Source organism: Urocitellus parryii, chromosome 6, assembly GCF_045843805.1.
Source record: "Urocitellus parryii isolate mUroPar1 chromosome 6, mUroPar1.hap1, whole genome shotgun sequence".
In the NCBI taxonomy this organism is placed as follows: Eukaryota; Metazoa; Chordata; class Mammalia; order Rodentia; family Sciuridae; genus Urocitellus; species Urocitellus parryii.
Window position 1 is genome coordinate 187668786 of NC_135536.1, and position 26565 is coordinate 187695350.

At 47.4% G+C, this 26565-nt stretch overlaps 1 protein-coding gene across 1 annotated transcript; it reads right to left on the reverse strand.

Moving 5' to 3' along the window:
- Positions 1-1060: 1060 nt before the first annotated feature.
- On the reverse strand, positions 1061-26363 carry Cass4 (Cas scaffold protein family member 4). Its single transcript, XM_026406774.2, has 6 exons — positions 26352-26363; positions 16638-17060; positions 10797-10898; positions 7748-7828; positions 5176-6480; positions 1061-1471 (listed from the first exon to the last, which is right to left on the reverse strand). The coding sequence occupies exons 1-6, from the start codon at positions 26361-26363 to the stop codon at positions 1061-1063; spliced, it is 2334 nt and encodes a 777-aa protein (XP_026262559.2).
- Between the last annotated feature and the right edge of the window lie 202 nt (positions 26364-26565).

Genomic DNA, 26565 nt, shown 5'->3' on the forward strand with positions numbered 1-26565 from the left:
CCCCACAGGGGATGGCTTTGTGCCACATGCTGATCTGATGCATAAAACATGGCCTCTACAGCATCTGCCTACAGACTTCAGTGAGAAGCATTTGAAGGCCAAAAATAAACATCAAGGGCTTGACTTTGGGACCAGAACTCAGGCAGTGTGGACCAAAGGCTTGCAAAGGGTTGCTGAAAATGATGCTTCGATTCGTGGTTATATTTAAATATTATTATAAACGGTCACAGAGTTGCAACTGTTGAAATATAAACTTTTTTTTTTCTAATTGAGCAGTAGAACTTCTCAATACAGAATCTACAATATACAAAATAAGTTAATAGGGAACACAACAGAACATGTGTGGCAAGAATATACCATGCATCTTTAACCACAGTAAGAAAACAGCAAAAAATAAAAAATAAAAAAAAAAAATATATATATATATATATATATATATAGTTTGGGGCTAGAAACATACACAACTTGTACCAATCTCACTGAATTAATTCAATCCAAAATTTTAAAAAAATTACATTTTCTAATGGATGCAACAGAAAATGTATCTTTTGAAACTGAGCTCCCTTCTCTTCCCTGGACTGTATTTTCTCCCTGCCTCTGATTTATTATAGATGCATTTCTTAATCACTTTATTGTCTGTCTTCGCTATTGGACTGTGAGTTCATGAGGGCATGCCTGCTGAGAAACTGCTGTGTCTCTAGCCTTAGAACTTGACATATAATTAGTGCCCAATAAATAAGTGCTGAATAAATGAATGTAAACCACACACACATTTAACCAACATAGAAATGATTTCTTCGTTGTTACTTTCAACAGTGACTTTGCATACCCTAGATGGCATGTCCTCCTCATAAGGTCCTTACATAATACCTGGCTCTCTTTCCTGCCCCCTGGGGGTAAGCCAGTGTCCTGGAGTTGCTCGGCTGCTTGTACTACAGGCTCTGGGCACAGTGGCTGCTGTGGCCCATCCTGTATGCTCTGCGGCGTTCCCCAGGGGACAGAGTTGCCCAGGTTGTGCTGAGAAACTAAGAAGTAACTTGAGGGAGGAAGCAGCAGCGCCTCAATCCAACGTCCCTCTGAATTGTCTTGTGTGATGCTCCAGCTTCTTGGCCTCAGCCTGGAGGTGCCCCAGGGCTGCAGGGCTCGGGTACTTGAGAACTGCATTCTTGGTGGCCAGTGCCAGGTCCTTCAGCAGCCCGCAAAGGTGGCTGCTGCTGCAGAGGATCTCGTTACGCACATCCTTCTCCTGGGTCTCCTTGCACAGAGTGTCCACCAGCTTCTGCCCCACCATGATGACCAGCTTGCTCTGAGTGATAAAGATCTCTGGAGGCTGGCTGTTGCTGAGGCTGCTGTGGAATACGCTGATGGCTTTGAAGAGCGCCCCAAAATAGAGGCGGCAGTGTTCAGAAAGGTGCACTTTCCTCCCAGGGTTCTGCTGAGTCAAAGGCTGGGCTACAAGAGAGCCAGGATTCTAGAGAAGAGAAGGAGGAAGCAGATAAGAGACAGATGGATCAGCCAGCTGCGGTTATCTTCCCTTTCTTATTTTTGCTTGATTGGCAAGGCATTTTAGAAGGAAAGGCACAGTTTTTGGGGGGACATCTAAAGAAAATAATGTTAATGTTTCCAAACCACTGTAGCATATATCATAACATAGTATATGTTATCTTATGCATTATAATACATACTATATATAATTTTATTTGACCATCAGTAAACCAGAAGAAATTCACTCTAAGGGACATGTGGACAATAACTAAATTTATAGCTTTCAAAAGTGCAAGAAGGAGTTGGGGTTGAAGCTTGGTGATAGAGCATGTGCTTAACATGTGCAAGGCTCTGGGTTTGACCCCAGCACCAAATCACAAACAATAGTGTGCATGCAGGAAGATGTAACAACAAGTAACATTATTATGTTTAACAATAATGCACCAATAAAAATATGGAAAGAGAAAAAATAAAAGGGAAAAGAAAAAAACAATAATAACAACAACAACAACAACAACGTAGAAACTTGACGGTGAGATTTTAAAAATGTGCCCGAAGAATAGCTTTTAAGACATTTACAAATCCTTTCTAATTCCAGTACCAGAGGTACAGTGAAAGGGGTCAAATACACTGACCTACCTACCTTAATATGAAAATGCTTACCTTGTTTGCTATTAAGGTCTCATCAAAATTTTACTTTCAGGAAAATGGGATCAATGTTTCTCCCAGGACAATATGCCATCGGAGAATTCTCAGCACCGAGTTGGTGGTGGCCACTCGGGGTAGCAATACAAGGCAGCTTTGGGTTTTTTTTTTTTTTTAAATCTAGTTTTATTATTTGCAGTGCTGAGGGTTGAAGCCAGGACCTCTTCACAAGCTGGGTGAGTGCTGTACCAATGAGGTACATACACCCGGCCCTCCTTTGTTATAAGTGAGGAAACTGAACTCAGGGGCCATTCAATTAGTAAATTCAGCTGGAGCTCACAGTCAAATGGCAGAGTCTGAGACTCTCTCCCTCAAACTCTGCCCTCTCTTGTCTACCTATGACAGCACTTCATCCGAAAGGACCCGAAAAGTGAATGTCAGAGGGGGCTGTGACCCTCGGGGCTGGTGGAGGGGGAGTCAGACAAGAAGCAAGGCATACTTTGGAGAAATCTATTCATTTTTATGATTTCATATTTGGAAAATGAAGACAATGAATATTTTTTAGTATGAAGTGAAAAGAGGATGGGGTGTTGGTTAAGAGGACTCTGTGAGCAGGGATGAGCATCATGAGCCAGGAAATCTATCTTAGAAGTATCAAGTGTAGGTAAAGGAAGAGAGTACCACAGCTCCTGACCCGGGGGTGGAGCCTGCAGAGGTGGTTCTAGTTGTTGTCTTATGGACAGGCAGCTGCAGGCAGTGTGTGGGCAGGGGTTGGGGTGCCACCGGGGCTTCCCACACACGGAGCATGGTCCCCTGTGGCCAATGACACCCTGTCTCTACTGAGGAAGCACTGTCAGTGTGAAGCAGGGGCTTTCCAGGTGTGGCCCCTGGACCAAAAGCATCAGGGGCACCTGGGGGCTTGTCAGGAAGGTAGATTCTCTGCACCCACGCCCCAACTAATCAGAAATTCGGAGTTTCAGCAAGCCTTGCAAGGGACTGTGATGTACTGTCATGCTGGGTGGCCTCTGGTCTAAGGCATACTTTGCCTTAACAGGACAGCATGACCTTTAGCAATACAGAAGGCCTGATGCTCAGTATTTGGGGTGTGGGTAACTGAGCCTGGGTCCTTGCCCCCCTTTGCCTCAGAGAAGGCACATGACCTTGTCTGCATCACCCTCCCCCACCTAGCATGCCCCTGAATCTGGGCTGTTGAACTGGTTCACTGTTTCCCAAGCAGCCAGCCTCCCTCTTGACATCTGCTGGCTTCACACTGAGTCTCTGGATGGACCCATTGTTTTCACTTTAATAATTTAAAGGAAAATTTCAAAATTTGGAATTGGAAAACTATTGTCATTGGTCACAAATCGGAGATGACCAATAACAATAAGCACAATGATAACATCTTTGATTAAAAAAAAAAAGAAGTAGGAGATGTCAAGGAGGTGTTGAAGACAGAACTTCAAACCAAAGTGGGTTTTGTTGTTGTAATCAGAAGCATTAATTGATGACATCACAGAGAATGTGACCATGTTATCTAATGCCATGTTGGACCCACCCAAGATGAACTTGCAGTTTTCCCTGGTGGTCAGGGTTAAGGGCCATGATGCATACACTGGAGCTCTACAGGGTTCTTTGAACTACGAAGAAGGAGAAGAAGAGAAAACCAGATCTCCCCCAAGTGGGTCATGGCTATAGGATGAGATTGCTATAGCATGATGAAATGTCTCTAGGGACAAAACATGTAACCAGAGGTGTTGGGGAGTGAGCAAGATAGCTTACCATTGTATCTAAGTCTTTGTCTTCTTCTAACTTTTGTTCCAAGATGCATGTTTCTTTTTCTTCTAGGTTAGGTAATGCCTGAAAAATAAAATCCCAACTTGGATGATTTTTCCATTATTTCAAACTGCATCAGTTCAGGCTAACGCTCGAGCGCTCCTGTTCTTGGTTCTGCTACTGACACCCAATGCTAACCAACAAGACCTAATGTAATGACCCATAAAAAAATTATGTTTAAATATTTTAATTAAAATTTTTTTAATTAAAAAAAATTTACCTGGAAATGAAAGATGTTCAAATTTCTAGAATATGTTAAAGCTGTTACATCATCAGGCATGTCAACAGAACCCCAAGGCTGGGACCCAAAGAGTCAAACCATCTCCACGCAGCCCTCAGGTGCCCGCTGGGCTCTTGGCTGCAACCTCTGAACTCAACGTCCTCTTCCTGTAAGGTCTAAAGGCTCCACAAGAGTTCCTAGGTAGGACTGGAGTGTGGAGGCTGATCAGACCTGGAACAACTCAGAAGATTGTCTGAATGGGGGCTGGGGTGTAGCTCGGTTGGCAGAGTGCTTGCCCAGCCTGCACAAGGCCTTGGTTCATCCCTCAGCACAGTCCAAACCACAAAAACAAACAAAAATACAAGAATGTTTGAAGGGTACTTCTTTTTCTATGAAACATGCTGATGAAAACAAAATGTATAATTTTCAAAAACATGAGGATACTTGGTGGCAAGATTTAAAACTTAATAATTTTTTTTTTTTTTTTTTTTGGTACCAGGATTGAACTCGGGAACTTAACCACTGAACCACTGAACCACATCCACAGCCCGATTTTGTATTTTATTTAGAGACAGGGTCTTGCTGAGTTGCTTAGGGCCTGAGGTAGGCTTTGAACCTTCAATCCTCCTGTCTCAGTTTCCCAAGCTGCTGGGATTACAGGAGTGCACCACTGTGTCCGGCAAAACTTAACAAACATTTTTAAAAGATTTAAAAAAAAATACTTTCTAATTCTAGGATCAGAGGTAAACCTGAACCCCCAAAATTTTTTAGAGGAAATCAAAATATACTGATCTATCTGGGCTTAATATTAAAATCCAACAAGATTTTATCAAGAAGTTTGCTTTCATGCGTTTTATTCTCTAGGAAATGGAACCTTTGTCTTGCGAGAGCCTAAGAGCTATTGGTAGAGCTTCTCGGCACCTCGCTTAGTGGTGATGGCTCTGGACGACATCAGAAGACCCACTTTATGCCACTGGGACCTCTGAACTCACCTGTTCAGAAGCACTTGTCCCATTTTTCTTAAGTACTTCTGGGGAATGGTAGTTTTCCCTTGCTTTATTAAAAGGAGCACTCTTTTGGTATGATTCTACTTCTCTTTGTGGAAGCTGGATGCCTTTTTTACACGTAAATTCTGCATTTGGGGACAACTGGATAGTCTCTTCTTTTTCGCAATTCTCCTTAAAGAGCAGCCTCCCATTGGCAATGACAATGGAGGAAAATCTCTTGACATCTTCTGGAACCATCCGTGCCACCATGACAAACCTCTCAAGGTCATCGAGGCTGTTCTGAACTTTGTCTGTCACAAGAACTTCGAGGGACCAATTGCAGCTGTCCAGGTTTTCCTTGGCTTCTAGCAGGATCTGGTAGGAATTGGAGATTGTCTGTAACTGATCTCGAATTCTGGCCCTAAGATGACTGTCAGTGACGTTGCAGGTTGACCCATAAACTCCTCGGGCAAAATCCAGAAATTCTTTTAAAGCTCCTTCTATGTGGTCAGCAGCCCTGTGGATCCCATCAATGTTGGCCTCCAGAGAGTCTCGGAACCTCCACTTCCTACTTACAAAGAGCAGCAGGCTTGCTGCAGAGCTGACCACTTTGTGCTGTAGGCTCATTGCTGTCTCTTTGGCTAAGTTCAGATCCAGGGAGAGCTCCTTGGCTGACTCCTCCAAGGAGGAGCTAGAGGAGGAGTCAGTTGATATGGAGGAGCAGGAAGAAACCACACTGGCTCTGCTGTCCGAGCTGGCAATGGATGATCTGTCTGGTTCTGGAGATAGGGAAGTTTTTCGTCTGGGGAACTCGAAGGAATTGTGGACCCGGGGGTTCTCTGGAACCTCCTTGGCTTTTCCCAGTTCTTTCCCTGCCTGGGACGCACTTGGCATTGCTTTAGGGATGTCATAAATATTGGGCTTGGTGTTCTGCTGCTCCACTCGGGGAATCAGAAAGCTGGAAGGCACCTTGTAGCTGGCGCCTGCATCTGAAGAGAGTGTGTTCCTGGGCACTAGGATGGTGTAGGAAGGGACATCTGAAAGGCTGGGATTCTTCTTCGTGGGCACCTTTTTACTTGGCTGTGAAGGGAGGATCCTGACTTTGGTATCTGGAGGTCTATGGAAAGTAGAGCTCGAACTGGGGACAGCATTTGGCCCTGCTTCTTCCACGAAGCTGGCTAGAGATGCATTTCTGACATTGGCCTTGCCCAGAGACACTGGAGTGTCGTAAATCCATTCTGATTTCTGAGGGTTTGGCAATGTGCTGCAGCCCTCTCTTCTAAATGCCAACACTGGTTTCAGAGGAATGTCCTGTGGAAGAACCACATGTAGTCGCCCATGTTAGCAGCAATAAAAAGAGGGCTTACCCTGCACGTCTGACTGTTTCTCCTCTCTCTAGTCCCTTCTGTGGCTCCCCATCACTGTTATCACTCAAGGCCCCTCACAATTTCGATCCCCCCCTTTTGAGCCTCTTTTCTCTTTATTTCCAACCTACTAGCCCCCCCCACACACACCATCTTCCACCCTGTACTTATAGGTCCAGTCCCCTGGACTATTTGCGTCGCCTGAACTCAGAACACACACTCACACCACCATATTTAAAATTTTGCCCAAACTAGTCCCTTTGCTTTATCTGCCCATCCAACTCTTTCCTTTCCATCTACTAAATTTTCTATATTGCTCATGGCACTGCTGAAATGTCACCTCTTTTGTAAGGCCGCCCCTAATAACTTTGGACAAAAGTATATCCATGGGACGCATGTGGTCGAATCCAGTGATAAATCCCCCTACACACACAGAAGCATACTTCAATGCAGTGCATCCCGAGGTCTCTCCTAAGAAGAAGTGATTTTTAACACTTGCTGAGCTCTTGCTCTGTGCCAGGCACTCTAGTGGGTGCTTTGCAGGGATTATCCCACTTAATCCTTCCAATACATCTGCAATACAAAACTGAGGCATGAAGAAGCTAAGTCTTACTCAAACCCCATCCTATTCCTGAACCCCAGAGCAATTAAGTTTTTTGTTTAAAATACAGTAAGGTAATGTTTTGAACAACTAATAATATAAATAGATAAATAAAATAAAATACATTAAGGTTTGTTATGGGGAATTTGCATACTGATTTTTTATCTAGGAAGTCCCTTGGAGGCCCATGAGTTAGTCTTATTCTCCAGCCGGAGGTGCTACTGGGAGGTGATATAGTGGTGCCCTATGAAAGATGGGGCCTAATTAGAGGAAGTGAGTTCACTGAGTATGTGCCCTGGAAGAGGATATTAGGACTCCAGCACCTTCCTCTTCCTCTGTCTGCTTTCTGGCCACCAGGAGGTGAGTGGTTGTGCTCCACTGTGCTCCCTCCATGGTATACTGTGCCACCATAGGCCCAAAGCAACATGCCAACTGACCAGAGGCACAACCTTTGAAACCATGAGACAAAATAAACCTTTCCTCCTTAGGAGTTGTTTACCTCAGGTATCCTGTCACAACAATGGAAAACTGACGGACACATCAAGCTAATAAAGTTTCCCAGCAGACATTTAGGCTTCCACGGCACCACAGCTTGGCACCTGTTCATACTCACGCCTGCTTGGCTGGCTGGAAGGTGGAGTGCTGCCTTTTGCGGACTGGGCGGTATGTCATATAACTGCTGCTTCTCCGGCTCCTAGGGAAAGACCGAAGAGGAGGACAACTTAGATTTTTTTTTCTTCCTAATGGCTATCATCACAAACTCTCCACTCTCCAATGTTTTTTTTTTTTTTTTTTCCAATGAAAGAAACAAATCCCTGAACACTTTGGGGCTGTCATTCATGGTGCTCTTCCATGTGCTGCAACGGATGTAAGTTCAACACTGGACGTGGTGATGTATACGGCTCTCCTTCCCCAAGGACTGAGGGAAGCCGTAGAGAGCTAACTGCAGTCACCTGAACTGAAATTGGCCACTCATCTAAAGGCAGTTAACCTTAGGATGGAAAGAAGCCAGAAGGGACAATGACATGGGAGCCTAATACATCTTTTTGTTTGTTTTTCACAACAGAAATTCTCCTGTCACTCATGCTGTCATTCTGAATATATGTATCGAGTGACTACTAACTATGCCGAGCCAGGTGGAACTGTGTACGTACAGTGATGAGAGCAATAAAAAGAGAGCTTGGATTACCCCTTTGAAAAATGTGCATCCTACTGAAGACCTACTGAGTGCCAGATGCTGAGCTTGTCATTCCCCTGCCAGACTCTTCCAGAGGCTTGAGATACAAATGTTTTATGTTTCATATGTAAAATGTATACAGTGATCAGAATATGTGTATATTAGATGTAAAAAATAAGTTCCATGTTCCAAGGCAAGGCGACACCAGAACAGGCTGTGCCAAGAAAGAGGGAAAGAGCTGGGTATTAGAGGGCTTCTTTGCCGAGTCGAGCTTAGTCTCCTGCAAATCCTTCAGGGTTAGGGACAAGTGCACTCCACAAGTGAAGCATTGAGGATTCCAATAGGATCCTTTGGTGACTTGACTTGATGACTATGCCCTCAATATGGGGTCATAGTGCAGGGGGCTGGATCTGGCTTTGGAGAGTTTAGAGGCTGACAACCAAGCAGAGTGTGGCTGTGCTGTGATGGCCTGTTCTTGGGGTCAGGACCAGAGTGAAGAAAGCACAGCCCTTGCCCTGGGCCTAGCATCCAGGGGCACCAAAACCCTCGGTCATCTAGGCCAAGTATTTAAAAATCATAATTAATGCAAAAAATCATGATGAATGAAACGTCAACGTTTTAAACAAAGACAGGACCCGACAGGCTGGGGATTAGGGCAAGGAAAGTGAGGCCATGGGTTTAAGTGTGTCTTCATTTAAGAAGCTTCCCCCCGGGGAGATGCTGGTGCTCCCTTGTCGGTCTTGGCAATGGGAGCATGTTCCTTCCATGGCCCAACTGGGATTGCATGGGAACTGAGCATGAGCAGGGCAGGATGGGGGAGGGAATCTCAGGAGGATGCTTTGGAAATAACCTGCCTGCCTTGGGGCTAAGGGAAGAGGCACCAGCCAGAGCAGGTACATTTGCACCCTGGGTGGGATTTTCAGGTAAGCAGTGCTCAGTTAGAAGGTGGGGTCAGCCCCAGAGGAGAGTCAGTCTGAACACTTGCCACCAGCATTCAGCACCTGCACCATGTCCCCAGAAGACATAGGGCCTTTCTCCTGTCCTCTTTCCCTGCCTGTGTCCTGAAGCCCTGAAAGAGTCTGAGACCTCCCAGAGAGTGGGAGGGGAATGGAGACCTTGAGCCATGGAACCAGCAGAGAACCCAGTCAATCCTGAGGTCCCATTGCTGGAGACCAGGCTCAGCAAGCAGGCTGGAAGCGAGGGCAGAAACTTTGGCCTGAAATGAATGCACATTTGATTATTGCCTGGATGGGATGTTAAAATTCCCCATGGAGACTGGGGACTCCAAAGTGACTTCTTTTAACTCAGTGACCAGGAAGTCACAGTGCTGCTCCAAGTTCTGTTTAGACTAGTGCTGTGATCTCAGTCCTGGCTGCACATTAGCATCTCCTGGAAGCTTTTTTTTTTTTTTAAAGAGGGGGGGGGAGAGAGAGAGAGAGAGAGAGAGAGAGAGAGAGAGAGAGAGAGAGAGAGAGAAGAGAGAGAATTTTCAATATTTATTTTCTAGTTCTCGGCGGACACAACATCTTTGTTGGTATGTGGTGCTGGGGATCCAACCCGGGCTGCACGCATGCCAGGCGAGCGCGCTACCGCTTGAGCCACATCCCCAGCCCCTCCTGGGGGCTTTGAAAGTCCTAATGCCTGAGCCCAGACCTGACAGGGCAGAATCTCTGGGGATGGGCCTTGGGCAGCAGGACTTGGGAAAGCTGCCGGGTAACTCCATATGTGCTGGAGTCTGAGAGCTGAGAAAGGAGCGAAGCTGTTTTTGATGTGCCTATTATGTACAAGTAAGTTAGAAAACAATAATAACTTGCCGGGCGTGGTGGAACACGCCTGTAATCCCAGCAACTCAGGAAGCCGAGGCAGGAAGATCGCAAGTTGGAGGCCAGACTGGGCAACTTAGTGAAACCCTGTCTCAAAATAAAAAAATAAAAAGGGCTGGGATGTAGCTCAGTGGTAAAGCAACCCTGAGCTTAATCCCCAATACTGAAAAAAAAAAAAACACCTAAAATTTCTTCCCCCAGAGATAATGAATGATCAATGTTAAGATCACCAACCTTAAAACTGTGGTGCATATCCTCCAAGATACTGTTTTTTTAGGAGTTCAGGGAATAAATAGCTCAGTGATAGAATGCTTGCCTAACGTGCTCTGAGACCCTGGGCTGGGTCGCCAGCACTGCCAAAAAGATATTATTCCTTAAAAATGTATGTGTGTAGGTGTCTATATTCATAATGAAATGTCTATTACAAATGAAAAGTAAAAATTTAAAAATGTCTGGAATTCCAATTGCCACAGTGTTCTCCCCAGCAGGCCTGGATCCTGCAAAGCTTGCCTCTCAGTGATGATATGACCTTCAGAGTGAGGGGACTGAAGCCCCTGAAGGCCTCCCCCAGGGAAGCTGAAATCAGCTGTCTGTGAGACTCCCAGACCCCACTCAGCCCAGGCCTGGGGGATCAGGGAGCGGGGCCACCACACAAGGCTCACCTTAAGGGCCGAGGGGACCCGGCTCTGCACGGGCACGTCGTACAGTTGGGAAGGCAGGGCTGGCAGCGAGGCCCTCGAAGGTCTGGGAAGCACAAAGAGGGTCTTGGAGAGAAAAAGAAGGGTGTCAAGGGAAAGGAAATGTTAAACTGATCACAGGGTCATGTTCAAAGTTATCTCCCAAACAGAGAAGACAGCTCGTGGGCGCTGTTGAGTGTCAGCCCAGCACTGCTCAGTGGCAGATGCTTTACCCCGGAGACTGGCAGTAGCTGGGTGCTGAGAGGGTAGCCCCCTGGTGGGGGAGAGGCTTCCTCAAGGGGTGGACCAAGGCTGCCTGCCCTGGGAAACAGCTAGAATGCAGAATCTTGGGCCCCACATCTGGCAAATCTCTGGTGCAGTAGAAATAAACGGACCTAGTGATCCTGAAGCTCTCTAGGGATCCGGGCTGGACCTCTGACACGGGGCTACTCACACATTCACCCAGCCACATGGGCAGAGGGGACTTTCAGAGTGTCAGTGAATGACTCCCAAGGTCCTGGGGAAATAGGCCTCAGGTCGGGCCTCTGGGGGAGTAGGAATCACAGATGACAGCACTTGCTGACGTGAGTAGAAGCAGAAAAGACCTTGGCCATCTGAGTTGTTGAAAGTGACAGAGGGAGCGAGAGTGTGCAGCGGGGAGGACTGGGGAAGGTCAACAGCGGCAGGGAGGTTAAGGAGCGGGGCTTGCATCCTCCACAGAGCAGGACTGACAATCAGATTTCATCTACCTAGGAGCACTGGTTCAGCGATTGCCACCGATTCCATACCTATTAACCGCAACTCTGGGTTCCAACTAGTCCTTCAGAGCCGACTGCGGTCTACCCCGGGCACAAAGCTGGGTGCTATGGAGTGTGAGTCGCCACCCCTAGCTTGAGATCCAAATCATCTGGCAAGATTTAAAGTACTCCAGTTGTCAGGGCTCCCACCTCAGACCTCTAGAATCAGAGCATTTCTGGGAGCAGCCTGGGAAAGGAGATTTTTTTTTAAATGGGGTAGGAGATGCTCACTGCCTGGGGCTTATGGCCTAAGGGGGAAATAAATAGGTCCAGACACACCTAGGACAGAGGTTGGTAAGTGAGATGGGGCCAGGAAAAGAGGAGAAGGAGAATGTACCTCTTGCCCTGGTCCCAAGGAACCTGTCACAGAGTAACGGGCTTTCCTATTTGAATCCTAGGGGTGGTCAGGAATGAAATGTGGAGACAGGGAGGACAATGCAGGCTGAGGAGGCAGCTTGTGAGGACCAGGTAAAGGTCCTTCCATTCATTACAGTGTCCCTTGGACCACGCACTGGGGTGGCACATGTTAAGTGCTGATGCTAATTTGAACGTGGATAGCACGGGATGGTAAAAGATAGCTCAGGACATGAACACCTGCCCGGGCCCTTCATCAGGCTGCAATCACAAGTGCAGTTGAAACGGCCGTCAACCAACAGGACACACTTCTCCCAAGGACCCACTGTAGTGCCAAGTGTCAAAACAGCCCCTTCTTTGAGTGATGACTGCTTTCTTACTCTCAAAAAAATGAGGTTCTCTACAGTCCTGGGTTCTGGGAAGCACTGGCTCTCAAGTACCTTTATTAAGAAAGAAGTGTCAAAAAGATAATAATAAAATAAAATCAATAAAAGATTAAAAAAAGAAAGAAAGAAAGAAGTGTCCTGGGCTGGGGATGTGGCTCAAGCGGTGGCGCGCTCGCCTGGCATGCATGTGGCCCGGGTTCGATCCTCAGCACCACATACCAACAAAGATGTTGTGTCCGCCAATAACTAAAAAATAGATATTAAAAAAAAAAAAAAGAAGTGTCCTGCTCATGCTTGGAGGGCTGAGTTACAACAGAAGCAGAATCTGTTGTTCTGGGCTTCAGATAAGGGGAGCCCCAGCATTCTACCTCTGTCTCCACTTTATGGTTGCCCAAGAATTCCTGTGCTAAGGTGCTAAGCCCTTTGAACCTAATATGAAACAGTCATGATTCTGTTTCACTAAATCCCACCTTTCTCTGAGCCCATAACTAGACCAGCTTTTCCTCTGTGAGATACCCACAGGGTCCTCATTCTGCAGTTTTCTTCATTTCAGTTAATAAACCTGGCTGTGTCCCCAGTGGTTTCTGGCTTTTTGGTCCAGGACAAATCATCAATGGTCCCCATTGGGGATCCAATGTCCTCACTAGGAAAGAGAGGCCATATACTGTCTAAGCCCAGGGACCACACAGGAGCATCCCTCACTATTGACTGCCATTTCTGTACCTCCTCCCTCCTGGCAGCCGGCAGCTCCTGCTCTCTCACACTACAGACCCTTTTCAAATGCAGTTCCCGTATCCGTTGTTCCCCAGGACTTCAGCCCCATTTTATTCATATGGCCAATGCCATGGGTCGTACATGTTTGCAAGAGCACACACACACACACACACACACACACACACACACACACAGGAGGGACTTTCCTGAAAATGACATTTGAGATGGAAGGATGCCATTTCAAAAATGCCCAGTGTTTCTTGGAAAATGTAGGTTCCAGATAGCAATTTGGGAACATGACTGAGAAACCTGGTTTCGAGAGGCTTAGAGAAGCAGGAGGAACTCCCGTTCAGGAACCAGTGGGTCTCAGTGCAATTTCATGAGGAAATCTGGCCCTTTGTTGAAACACCAAAGAGTCCCCTCTTTTGGGAATTTCAACCAAAATCAAATATCTTCTTCTTTTTTTTTTAAGTCAGGCTTATATATTATATTAAGGAAGTTGGAACAAAAAGTAAAGCAAAGCTCACGATGGTGGTTACCCTGGGGGAAGTGGCAGGGAGAAGGCTCAGGGCTTCTGGGTGCTGGTTCTGTTCCATTTCTTGGTTGATCCTAGTGACTGAGTAGGTCAGATCCTAGTGACTGATCCTTAGGGCCTGAAGGTGAAGCTTTAACAAAGAGGTAAATGGAAAGAGTAGCTCCAGCCACAGCTGGTGAGTGAAAGGAGATCACAGGATGGTGAGAATGGCGAGGACAGGGCTCTGGCCTTGGGGCACTGCAGTCTGAAGAACATGGAGAGAGCTAAGAAGCTTTAGTGCCAGCTCTGTGTTCTCAGGTGCAGGAGCTGGATGGATAGTTCTACCTCCTTGCGATCAGTTTTCTCATCTGTAAAATGGAGAGTTGATCTAATCCAAAGGTCCTCAAAAATCTCTTCCAGTTATGGAGATGTCTGATTCTGATGTGTAGATGCCTCTCTTAGGACAATTTGAGGATAGGGACAAATTTCCACCACCTTGGATTTTAACCTTGGGCCACTCTGAATCTAGAGATGGTCAAAAGAAGTACAAATTGAGTCCATGAAATGACTTGCCTAAGTGGTGGCCCAAGCCTGTGATCTCTCCGCTGGAGATGGCTTGAAGCCAGTGCCTGGTTCTACCAACGTCTGCTTCCACTTGGAACCACGTGTATTTCCTGGGCAGCCTCAGACTTAGGGTTAAAGGCTCAGTAATGTGAGCAGGGGAGAGATGCATGCCTTTCCTGGGGACTGGAACATTCTCAACTGATTAGCTAGTTCCACCCTTTTCAGAGCAGAGAAGCAGAGCCGAGGGGAAGTGACATTAGTTAGAATCACCACAAGGAACATCTGGAGCTGACCTTGGAAATGCTCCTCTGACCTCTCCTGACCCGGAGGAGGACAAAGAAACACAGGGGTCTGTCATGTTCTGAGTGTCCTTGAGTGACAGGCTGCACAAAAGGGCCAGAATGTAGCCAGGACAGACAGGGAAGGAGCTACAGAAGGAAAAAAAAAAAAAAAAAGCAGGAAAATTCCCCAGCGGTTCTCTGTGGCCACCTGCTGAGTCCTGCTCAGTGGCAAAAAAGGCCCTGAATTCCCCTGGGTAGCTGCCGCTTCTCCTTGCCGCAAGGGCATGGAGACATGCTTTATGGAAATGGTTGGCAAGATTCATGGAAGGAACCCTCTTACAGCCCTGACCATCCCTCTGAGTTAAAATTCATTTGTAACTTGTCTTTTCCTTTACGTGAATGTGATTTCAAGGTGGCAGTGAGTCACATTTCTGAAGCATTCTATTGAGTAGGGTCACTTCATTCAGTTGGCAAAAGTTTCCCGGAGCACCTGGTAGAGGAGCACCGGGCACTGTGCTGGGTGCAGAGGGTGCTGGGCCGAAGGTGGGTTTGCATCTGTTTTCCTTTTAGGGAGAGGGGGAAATGACCCCTGATTTTTTTTTTCTTCATTGGTTTTGGAAAGAATTTCAAATCAATATCACCCAGTGTCACTTGTCCTTAGAAGAAACACCAAAGGCCCCACTCTGTCTCAGCTGTTTTGACAGCTGCTGAGAGGCCAGGCCTAGACACAGCCAGTTGTTTCAGAAAAGCAAGGTAGTGCTCACCCCGTGAAGGCCCAGCCAGCTTCCTCCTGGCGTCTGGAGTCAGCACCTGTGTGTGGCAGCTGTTCTGAGTAACAACTGTCTGGTTCTACGCCTTGCAGCCCAGGAAGTTAGAGAATCTGAAGTATTCAAAACCTTTGAAGGCACCAACCCCTTTTCATTTGCAGGCAGCATCGAGGGCTGATACGGAGGAAGCCCGAGAGGAGCACAGCACCTTCCTGGGGTCCCCTGGGCACACAGGTCAGGAAAGTGGCCTTTTCCAGGACACAGACCTTGCCAAGACCCCTGCCAGAGCTGAGATCAGGTGGGATGTGTCATCTGAGCTGAAAGCCGAGCATCATGGCAGGCAGGAAGTGTCCAAGGCCATTGGATGCTGCAAATGCGTTCTGCTCCTCCACTTCGCCCAGGCTGGGCTTCACATCCCTCTCTTTATTGTATAATAAAGTTTTCTTTGGGCTTTTACTAAGTGCTCCTTTCCCTCTGCTTTTAAAGAGCTGATATTATAAAAGCTCCAGATGTCATACATGTTCCATAGAACATGCAAATTAACCCCCTAATCTGTTTGCTCATCAAACACTGATGGAGGACACACTGCATGCGAGGCTTGGTGCCAGGTGCTGGGGACACAGGTGGGAAAGAAGTAACAGTTCCTTCACTTTCTCCTTAGCCAATTCCACCTCTTGAGGGCAGCCCTCCTTGTGTGTTTCTGGGTCTTTCCTCTGTGTGGGCAGAGATGGGGCACAGATCTTAGACATGTACGGGGACACAGGATACTTTCTTTGAGGCATCATTTGTCTGGTCTTTGATCATATTATTTACTTATTAATAATATTATTTACTTATTTAATGACACCTTATAGAAATGACTCATCTTTTTTTCTTTTTTAACAACTGTATGGTAATTTGCTGTGGCCATGCACTCACTAATCCTCCCATACACTAACATTTAGGATTTTTTTTCCCCCTAATTCCAATGATTCTGGAAGGCCAGGGCCTCCTCATTCTTACCAGTATTTGCCCAGTATTTGCCTTCCCGTGTGCTTCTGTAGCAATTCTAGAAGCAATATTTCCGGGTGAAAGGGAATACACGTTTTAAATGTGGTAGGTCACTTGACTTGGATGTGACAGAAATCCAGGCCTATCCTTACCACTAGAGATTCCAGTGATGCCCTGATGTCCCCAGGCCATGAATACCCACAGCGCTTTCATGCACTGCTGCACTAAGCCTTCCGTCTTCTGCAGTGTGGTCAGTCTTGGGCAGCTGGCCAATCCCAGGCTGCGGAGGGTAGGAGTGACAAGAGGGTGGGGTCCTGGGCCAAGCACACAGCTCCTCAGTCACGATCACCAATGACCTGGGTTCCCTTTGGCACACTTGGATGAACAGACAGTGGCGACTTGAGTGGCTCTGAAGCCCACACCCCCTGACCCATCTCTCTTATTTGGAAATAGTCTTACCTGTTTTGGAAAGCTTAAAGTCTTTTCACAGACGATTCTGGCGGTGGGAGGTGGGTCAGGGAACTCGTAGACTTGGGCAGCAAGTGGCAGAGGCTCCTCCACCCAGCTCTTCATCGGCTCATACACAGGGCCTGGGGGTGGAGTGGGCAGCACTGTGGGCACCTGGTAGGTCTCCTCTGAGTTAGTGATGGTTTTTTCCAAGCCTCCTGGGAATGGGGGACAGGATCTATCCTCAGGGGCCTCCGGGAGGATTTGGAGGCGGTTGGCAGGGGCCAGGCCCTGCCTCCCATGCAGCCGACACTTCCACCAGCCCTCGCTTTCCGGCACATTTTGCTCCAAAATGGTCAGGATGTCTCCTCTGGAGAAGGCCAGCTCATCGGAGCAGTCAGGATGGTTGTCATAAAGAGCCCTGGCCAACAGTGTCTGGAGGAGTAGGAAGAAAGAATCCACTGTGATTACGATTGCCAGCTACTCCAACGCCACAGGAACCTGGTGCACGTTCACAGTTTCTCCCATTTCTTCCTCCCCAGAGGCTACTACTCCTGTTCTTTGCCTAGCCTATGTCTTTGTATCCCTGAGGTCTCAGGTGAGATGCCATGCTCTCAGGGGAGGTTTTGTGTACCCTGAGACCAGGCCAAGTAGCCCTAATGCAACCTCATGGCCCTTTTTAAATTTGTGGAAGTTCTGGCCTTGCATCCCAGGCTACCTGAGCATCAGCTCTTTGTTTGGAATTGCCAAGGAAATTTGGAGATTTGGAGAGTGTCTTAACCTGTCTGGGAAACAGACTCAAACTGCCAAACCTGCTGCAGCCCACTGGGACTCAGGAGCTGTGTGCTTGGTCCAGACCCCCACTCTCTTGTCACTCCTACCCTCCGCAGCCTGGGATTGGCCAGCTCTCCAAGACTGACCCCACTGAAGAAGATGGAAGGTTCGGTGCAGCGGTGCGTGAAGCTTCCTATGAGTGGGCAGCTTCTGTGCAATCGGAAGGGGTGGCCTCCCTGGCCTCCCAGTTAAAGGTGCTCCCCTTTAACTCATTTTTACAAAAAGGTAGAACTTCCTAAAGAGCCCTGGGCACATGCATTGTGAGAGGCCATTCCTACTGTGGAAATTTCCTCCTGTTCCTTGGTAGACCAGAAATCTTTAACAGAGGGACGATAGAACTTTTTCACTTATCCGAGGCCAGTGGGTCTAGAAGGCTCAACTGAAAAGCAGGGAACTGAGTTAGAGCCACCAGACACTGACTGCCCTTCTCCATGTCAGCGCTTGTCCCTCCACACCTCAACAAACATCTATTGAATATTCACTACCTAGGGCCCCTTCCCAGAGTGTGGGTTTTCAGAAACACAAATCTCTACCCCTCTTCAGTGGCTCCCCAGTGCCCTTTGGATGAAAACCAAAAGTCTGCAAGCCTTCGAGACCTGTATGAGCTGGCGCCTGCGCACACTTCCAGCCTCCCGGGTCTGGCTTCCTCACTGGTCATCCATGAGCACCACTCTTCCTGGGGGTCCGAGTCCTTCACACATGCTGTTCCTCCGTTGCAGTCACTCAGTGAAATCCCACACATCCTTCTAAATGTCACTTCCTCAGAAAATGGATTCCCTCACACCTTCCCCCAAACTATGAGTTTTCCCAGAGTTCTCCCCCAATCCCCCCCCCTTTTTTTTTTTTTTTTTTGCACACTATCGTTCCCCGTCTGTACTTATCACATTTGTGTCTAACTCACTGAGTGTGCCATCTTCTTTTGTGCCTGCACTCCCGGACATGAGCTCCAGGCCAGCAGTTCTGCACCTGCCTGGTTTCCAGCTGCACCCCCAGGGTTTGGCACCTAGGAGGCGTTCATCAGCTACTTGTCAGGTTGATGCCCCAGCTTCAAGACTTTAGGAGGTCAAAAGCCTCAGCACCAACAGAAGAGCCCCTGGAGCAGGGGAGGAAGGAAGCTTCCTTTGACCCGCTCTCTGCCCACCCTCCGGGTTGACCTTCACTAAGAATGAACATCAAGACATCCAGAAACCAGAGGCCAGCCCCCAGGCCCAGGGAGCATGCACACCGAGTCCTTGCCCTGAGCGTGTTGTGAGTAGTTTCCCATGGATGAGGGTGCTCCTCTCATGAGGGGAGCAGAGGGGACACATGTAAGGGAGCAGAGTTCAGAATCTATGACTAAAGATCCAGCGTAGTCAAGTTACATGCTACTTTGTAGATTTCAGTTAAAGAGGCAAATGATTTCTAGCCCATAAGGAAAGATAACCTGAAAGGCTACATTTTCTTACCTCGTAGGACTTTAGTTTTATAAATAGCTCTGCAATCAAATTCTAATATCCTTAATTAAATTACCTATGAATATTTAACTCCTCAAGGTTGTACAACCTGGTCTTAATATCTTAATGGTTCCCTCATTAATTAGTCAGTTGATTAAAATCTTTAGCACAAGTTCACTTTCTATTTGCAAGAGGGTTATGTTTTACCTTTCTTTTTTTTTTTCGGTACCAGGATGGAATTCAGAGGTGCTTAACCACTGAGCCCCATCCCCAGCCTTTTTTTTAATATATTTTATTTTGAGACAGGGTCTTGCTAAGTTGCTTCTGGCCTCCCCGAGTTGCTGGGGCCACCTTTGAACTCATGAACCTCCTACTTCAGCCTCTCAAGTCGCTGGGTGTGGCATGTCATCAGACCTGGCATAATTTTACCTTTTTGACAATTATACTTTAACTGTTCTACATTAAGAAGGAAAAGGAAAATAGCAACCTACTTTTTAACCAGTCATCCCAATTTCCATAAAATACATTCAAAGAGTCTGAAGAGAAGGAGCCCCTGCTCCAAAAATTGTTTACATTTGTCTAGAAACGAGAACGGGGCTGTGACAGAACAGCTGTTGCACAAGAGTGGCTGCTCTGCAGGGTCCAGGCAGGCAGACGCTCTCTGGGGGGTTTGCCCCTGGCGAATGGCAGGGAGTTCTTCCAGAGAACAATGGGCTTTTATGGCCACCCACCCTCCTAGGCACCCACAGCTGCTCAAGACGGACAGCAGCAGTCTTATTATTGAGATATGGTGTATTTCCTGCTGATAGCCTGCTGTCTTGGGGACAGCAGGCCACGTCTTCAAAGAAAGTGAGCTCTCAGCAACAGGAAACCCTAAATATGTTGCCATGACATGAGCGTCTTCTGTATGACATGTCCTTATAATTGTCAGGGAGTGTCTCTGAACAGCTAATTAATAATGTCTCAGAATTTTAATTGCCAAAACCATCAAAGTCTGTTAAAAAACAGGAATGGAACTCGTGAGAATTATGTGGGGAGTTCCTTGCCTGGAAAGGAGAGAAATGGCGAGCCAAGGAGGAAGGGCACCTGTGGTCTGTTGGGTGCACTGATTCATTCTATCAGAGCTCGAAGAAGCCTCAGGCATGTCCTCTCTTATCCCCATTTTATAGATGAGGCAACTGAGATCTAATGACTTGTGCAAGGCCACCTGCACTGTAATTGGTCTCTTCACATCCATTCTTGCCCCTTCCCCTTCCAATCCTTTCTCCAGATCCTACTCAGAATGCTATTTCAGACATGTAAATCAATCATGTTGCTCTCTTATTTAGAAACCCCTAATTGCTTAGAGCAAAACTTAATCTCCCTTGTGTGGCTTGACCAGCCTGGCCCCCTACTCCTCCCTGACTGATTTCCTTCCAGCCACGTTGTTTTCTGACCTTTCTAGAATGTTGCCACTGCAGGACCTTTCCCCTGCTGCACATCAGCCCATAACACTCTTCCACCAGGTCTCTGCATGACTGGCACCTCCAAGCTCAATGCTGAGCTTCTGGCACTGGGGATATGATCCAGCAGGTGCCAGCCAGGCTCGCATCCTGTGGGTACCAGCAGCAGCACACATGCACTGTCAGCGCACTGGGCTCCTGGCACTGTGCTGAGCTCGTCACAGACCACAGACGGAAACACCTGATGGCCACAGCTAAGGATGCTCCATACCCAGAATCTTGGTGACTGAATGAATGAATGGGCGAGTGCCTGGCTTCCGGGATTGCCCAGTCCCGGCTGAGATGGTGCTTTCCTCTCTTTGCTGAGTGTGGATTGGCACACTGCATCTAGCCATGGTGAGGTGCCCTGGGGATAATGATCACAACAGTGGCTGAGGTCAATTCACAAGGTATTCATTCATCATAGCCTGTCAAGGTGGAAACGTTTGCACACATATTTAAGAGGACATATATTTATATGTTTGATCCTTGTGGGTGCACAGACATTTAGAATACAATGGAAGAAACATTCTTAATTGATTTTCAAAAAGGACATTTTCCCCACACTCATACAACAACCGGGAGAGGGGAAGGAAAACCAATAAGCGTTCAAGGAAAAAGGAGGAGGGGCTTGGGCATCAAAGGTGAAGAATCAGGATGACCACCACAGGGGACCTCAGGGGTTCCAGGATGCAGTGTGCCAATCCTCCCTTAGTATGCAGAGGCAGGTGCTGTCTTAGCCAGTTCCCGGGAATCTGGGAAGCTGGGCGTTCACTCAATCACTCAGTCACTCAGTCAGTCACCAAGATTGTAGGGGTGGACATCCGTATCTGCCAGATGCTCTGGAGAGGCTGTGGTGAGCCGGACCGTTCCTGATCTCAGGTCTTGTATGTAGGCTTTGGGGTAGGAAGAGAGGGAATTCCCATACTGTCTTCACAAAAATTAATGAGTTTTTACTTCTCTTAAGAGTAATGGAAAGAAAATACAGGAAGTTGTGAATGACTGTGACTGAGGTTGGGAAGTGGAGGTGGGCGAGGGCTTAGGGAAAGTTTCCCTGCGAGAATGGCTCTGGAAGCTTCTAGGGGGTGAGTAGGAGTTAGATGAAGGCGGGGGTCAGTTAGACCAGAGGAAGAGAACCGTGGGATTTCTGGGGCGAGAGGGTGGGGTGTGAGCGGGGGAGTTGGAGGAACTGAAAAGTGAGCAGGCTGCCAGGAGAGAGATGCCCAAGGATCAGGGCCTTACTCTCTGCAGTGGCTGCCTTTCCTGTTTGGTTGCTGGGCAGCACCAGCAAGTAGGCAGCCAGAGAGGGGCATCTCAGCCAGCATCAGCAGCTCCAAGCGGGTGGGCGGGGCTGTGTGTGGGCCAAGGCTGCTCCAAAGCCGCAGGTGAAGGGCTGCGGCAGCCTGGGGCAGAGTTGAAGCAACCAGGATCCTAAGTGCCTGAGAGGGAGGGACACCAGGAAGGCAAGAAGCAGAGACCTGACATCCGCATTTTTTCTGTTTCCTGCAGTGGCACGAAGAGTCACAGTTCTCAGCAGAACCGGCTTGCAGGAGTGCGAGGAAAAGCCACCTGGGCAGCTTCTCTCCATCATCCCTGGTCCTGGGCTGGAAACCCCCTGGCCAGGCAGTGGACACCATCCCCTTAGCCCATACATCCACACATCCACCAAGAGCTTCACCTTCTGTTTCCATCCCTTCCACTTATTGAAGGGACAGAGCTGCAGAAACTGTCAGAGCTGGGAGAGGGAGGGCTGGATACCTTTTCTCTGTTGGCTTCACTGTGGCAACTGAGACTAAGAGACGTTAAGCAACTGGCACAAGGGCACACAGCAGCAGCCAGCAGAGCAGGGACTCGCCAGGTCTGTCTAACTCTGGAGCCTACTATAGGCATTTTTCCAGACAGCCTCCTCGCCAAGCCCAAGTCTGTTTTCTACTCTAATCTGCTAACTCTTAAACTAAATGCATATAAATCTAGAAGGGTCCTGTTGAAGAACCTCCATAGACAGGAGCAGCAAACTCCAATGACCGTAGGGGATGCAGAAAAATATTTACATCAGGTCTGCCAGGTGGTAGACATGTGGGAGTGGTGGAGACTGTGGCATGCATTGGCAGATTTCAAAACATCACCACTGGGGCCAAGTAAAGCACTGTGCCACCAAGTCCAGCTCACTGCTGTGGTCTTAGAGGCCGCACTCTCCTTCCCTTGCAAACCAGAAGTCAATAGCAGAGGGCCTGAGCATTTCAGCTTATAACAGGACACTTCCAAAGCCCCCTGCTGGTGTGCCAAGCCTGTGCTCAGAGTCCCACAGCTGGAGGCTCTTTCCCCCTATGCTGCTTCCTTCCCAAGAGTTCAAGATAAGCCTGGGCAAAATAGTGACTCTGTCTCAAAAAAAAAAAAAAAAAAGTTAGTAGCTAAGGAATGAAGAGCAGAGGTCATGACATAATTTCCATCCAAATAGCCCCAGAATGTCATGTTTCCTGGGAAGGATAAATCATGTGATGAGGTCACCACTGGCAGCAGTGGGTAGTGAGCACCCCAAAGAGCTGATGGTGGTAAATGTGTAAGAAGCCCTGAGATGCCAGTGGCTTTTGGCCCTGGCTTCGTACAAAGATGTAGCCTCCAAGGTCAAGGAGAAGGTCTTCATTTTTTTCCTCTTTACAAAACCCTTCTTTGAAACATGTTCCTGTTTAGTATTTCAGCTTCCTTCTCACAGATCCCATGACTTATTTTCAAGAATTCTTAGTTTTAAGGGAAGGTGATGGACTTCTTCATTCTCCCCCTCTGAGGGCCATGTTTTTTAAAAAAAAAAAATTTACGCTGTAAATATTACAAATCCTTTGGTGTATGTGTTGGTGGGGGTTGGGGATGTGAATTGCTGAAGTCCTAGAAGAGGTTCCATGGTTCTCAGAGCTTTTCCTCTGAGATCAGGGACACGGTCTAGTTCTTATCTTTACGAGGGAGCAGAGCTCAGACTCAGAACATCCGGAGCCAAGGCGGGTGGGGGAGCTCTCTGATCATCCTCAGAGACAAGGTCCTTTGGGTTACTTGGAAATATTTCATATTATGTAAACATGAAGACAGGCCAGGAAGGATCAAAGCAGAGGCTTTGGCTTGTGAATATTTGTTTTTCACCATGTTTTAAGAGCACATTGTGTTGAATGAGAAGAAAACAGTTTCCAAGGGCATAAGAAAAACCCCCTCCCACCTTTTTTTCCCATCTACTTCTCCAAAAAGAGAAGAAAGACAGGAGGAAGGACGAGTCTGGGGGAAAAGCTGGATACCTGTGTGACACTGTCTTGGTGTGATTTCTGTGAGATGACCTCAGGAGAGACGGGGATGGGGGCTAGGGGGGTAGAGAGGTGAAACATGCCAAGATGATCCGGCCAGGTCCCCACTTGCAAACCTCCCACAGCCACACAAAGTCCTTACAACTGTGTGTGCCAGCCAATGTTACTTTCCTATACTTAACCAAAAAGGGGGGAAATTCTCTTTACTGTTATAGATACACATTCGTGTCTGTTCCACCGGTTCCTCAGGAACTGTGTTCATTTTCTTGTCTATTGTGTAGTGAAGACCTCGCCAATGAGGCTCGCTCCCAGCTTCCAACCATGTGCTAGGCACTGTGATAAGTAACTAGCACTGATCATTTCACTCAATATCTTCAACCCCGTGAAGCAGGTAGTGTTACCTAACATCTCACTAAATAGATGAGAAAGCTGTAGCACAGAAAGGGTAAATAAGTCATCTAAAGTAAGGAGGGTCAGAGTCAAGACACCAGCACAGGCAGTTTTGACTCTGGAGTCTGCCCTTCAAGTCTGCAAACCTCACGGATGGCATGCGCACCTCAATGGATACTGGATGAATGAAAGACAAAAAGTACCTCCTCACAGGAGGACGGGAAGCTGACAAAATGGTACATTTGTATAATGGAACGTGATAGAGCTGCTAGGAAGAGCTAGATAGAGGTGACAGGCTGGGATAGAATGACGTCCAAAGTACAGGAGTAAACTTTTGAGAAAGAGTGAGATGAGAGACTATGCATGTGCCATGTCCCCCTTTGTACCCCTTGCAAGTACAGTGACATCATGGAAGGTTACAGAAGTCCTGGGGTTCCCTCTGCACAGGGCAACAGCAGTCTGGAGAGCTAGAGATTTTGGGATTAGAGGACGATGCTTTTGGTCCTTGTTCATTTGCATAGCTTGAATTTTTTGAGTCATGTCTAGATGTTCTGCTATTTGAATGTAAAGACTGAGTTTTTTCAGAAGGAATCTCCTCTGTTGGGAGAGCATGACTCCTGCACTGGAACTGAAGCAGCTGCTTCTTGTTACTTTCTCAGCTTCCTGCTCCCGCAGGTGACAGAGAAAAACCTTGGCTCCCTGTTGGTCTTGGCCAAAAGTAGTTTGATTTTTGCAGAGGAAGATGTCTCCCATATGGGGAACCCTTCCTCAACTGCTGGGGGACTAGTGGATCACACAACGCACAGCGTGTCCGTGTGTGGACCTGCACCACGCATGGCTTGGAAGATGTTGGAAGTGTTTGAATGGTTCTTGAGAACCAGTGGATTTTGAGTGTTTGCCTCTCCCCAGCAACTGGGGAATTGGAGACAGAGCCAGGGGACACAGAGAAGGCAGCAAATGACTCCCTGCTAAATCAGATGGGGTCTACCTGAAGGGGCATGAAGACCTTTCAGAAGCAAATTTTGGCTGGGAGAACTTTCTAAGTTGCTCTTTCTAGACATTGGATGAGTCCTTAAGCAATGGCAGATGCTTACGGACCTCGCCTCCCTGGCCCTCCTGTGCCCTCTCCAGCCAGCTATAGAGCAATTTGGGTCTCCTGCACAAAGATCTGGGAGGGCCAGAGGGGTTCCCACAGCAAAACATGTTACCAAGGCCAGTTAGCATGTACATTGCTCTGTGCTATATGCATGTGACCTTGGGGACTCCACTGACGATAGCATTTGCCTACCTTCCCCCTCCTGGAGACCTCCTTTTGGAAGGGGAACATTACCCAAAGCCCCCTGTCTTCTCTCGCTCCACCTGTCATTTATTTTTTTCTCCTTTCCCCTCCCTCATCTTCTCCATCCGATTCCTGTCTTCCCTTTGTCCCTTCTTCCTCCTTTCCTCCTCTTTAATCACTTCCTTTGTTACTGTCCAAGAGCAGAGCTGCTTCTTAACTTTTATCTTCCATGGTGAACGTCAGTGGCTTTCCATATCAACATTTCCACTTAAAAGTAAGATTCCATGAGCTATGGGGAACCGAGAGTCACTGAAAATAACCAAATGGTTTATTTCATAACCAGAACTTGCCCCCAGAATTTGCAACCATGTTCAGTGATTTCCCTGCGACTCGTCTAATGTGGTGAGAGAACGAGGTCACAGAGCTGTGCTGTCCCGACAGCTTTGCTCCAGCATCGGCATCTCATTATCAAAATATTTGGAATTTTTAAAATGAGGTGACAGCTAAGTAACTTCTTGCAGCATCCTGCAACATGAGGGAGCTGTTGTAACAAAAGATGTAGCCAAGTCGTCAAAGGAGAGTGCTGAGGAAAAGCTTTGCCTTCCCCTGTGAGCGACATTGATTTGCCAAACAGGCTAGGGACACAGGGTCTCAGTTCTGCTTTTGATAAAGCAGAAAGGGCTTGAACGAATAGTTCCAAAATGTGCTGAAAATGATCTACAGCCCTTTAACGGAAATGTGATATTGAAACTCTTTCCCCAGCTACTTTTAGATACAAAATAACATTGGAGCTTTAAAAAAAAATAACAAAATATACATTCAAAATACAGATTCTCTCTCTCTCTCTTATTTTTTTTTTTTTTTTGCTTCAAAACTTGACACTCAACAGCTTCCAAAGAATGAGAGTTACTTGAAAAATATCTTTAATGCCAACCAATTAAGGACCCTTTAAGCAGGTGACTCAGAGTCCCCAGCAATCAACGGTTGCAGGAAAAGGATGTGGGGGACAACTGTGTACTCACATTCTCCTTCATCTTGATCCTCTGAAGAAATGCTTTTCAGAGGTGATTACTCCAGACCCTGGAAAACTCCAGCAGTGATCTCTTGGAGAAGGAAATCTCCCTGCAGTGGTGTGTGCAGAGTGCGGGAGCTCTGGGCCCTCCAAGGCATGTGCCTGAGCGGTGCCCTTAGCAGCTGTTCTTGCCAGTTGCTCTGAGCTGACAGCAGCCACGGAGG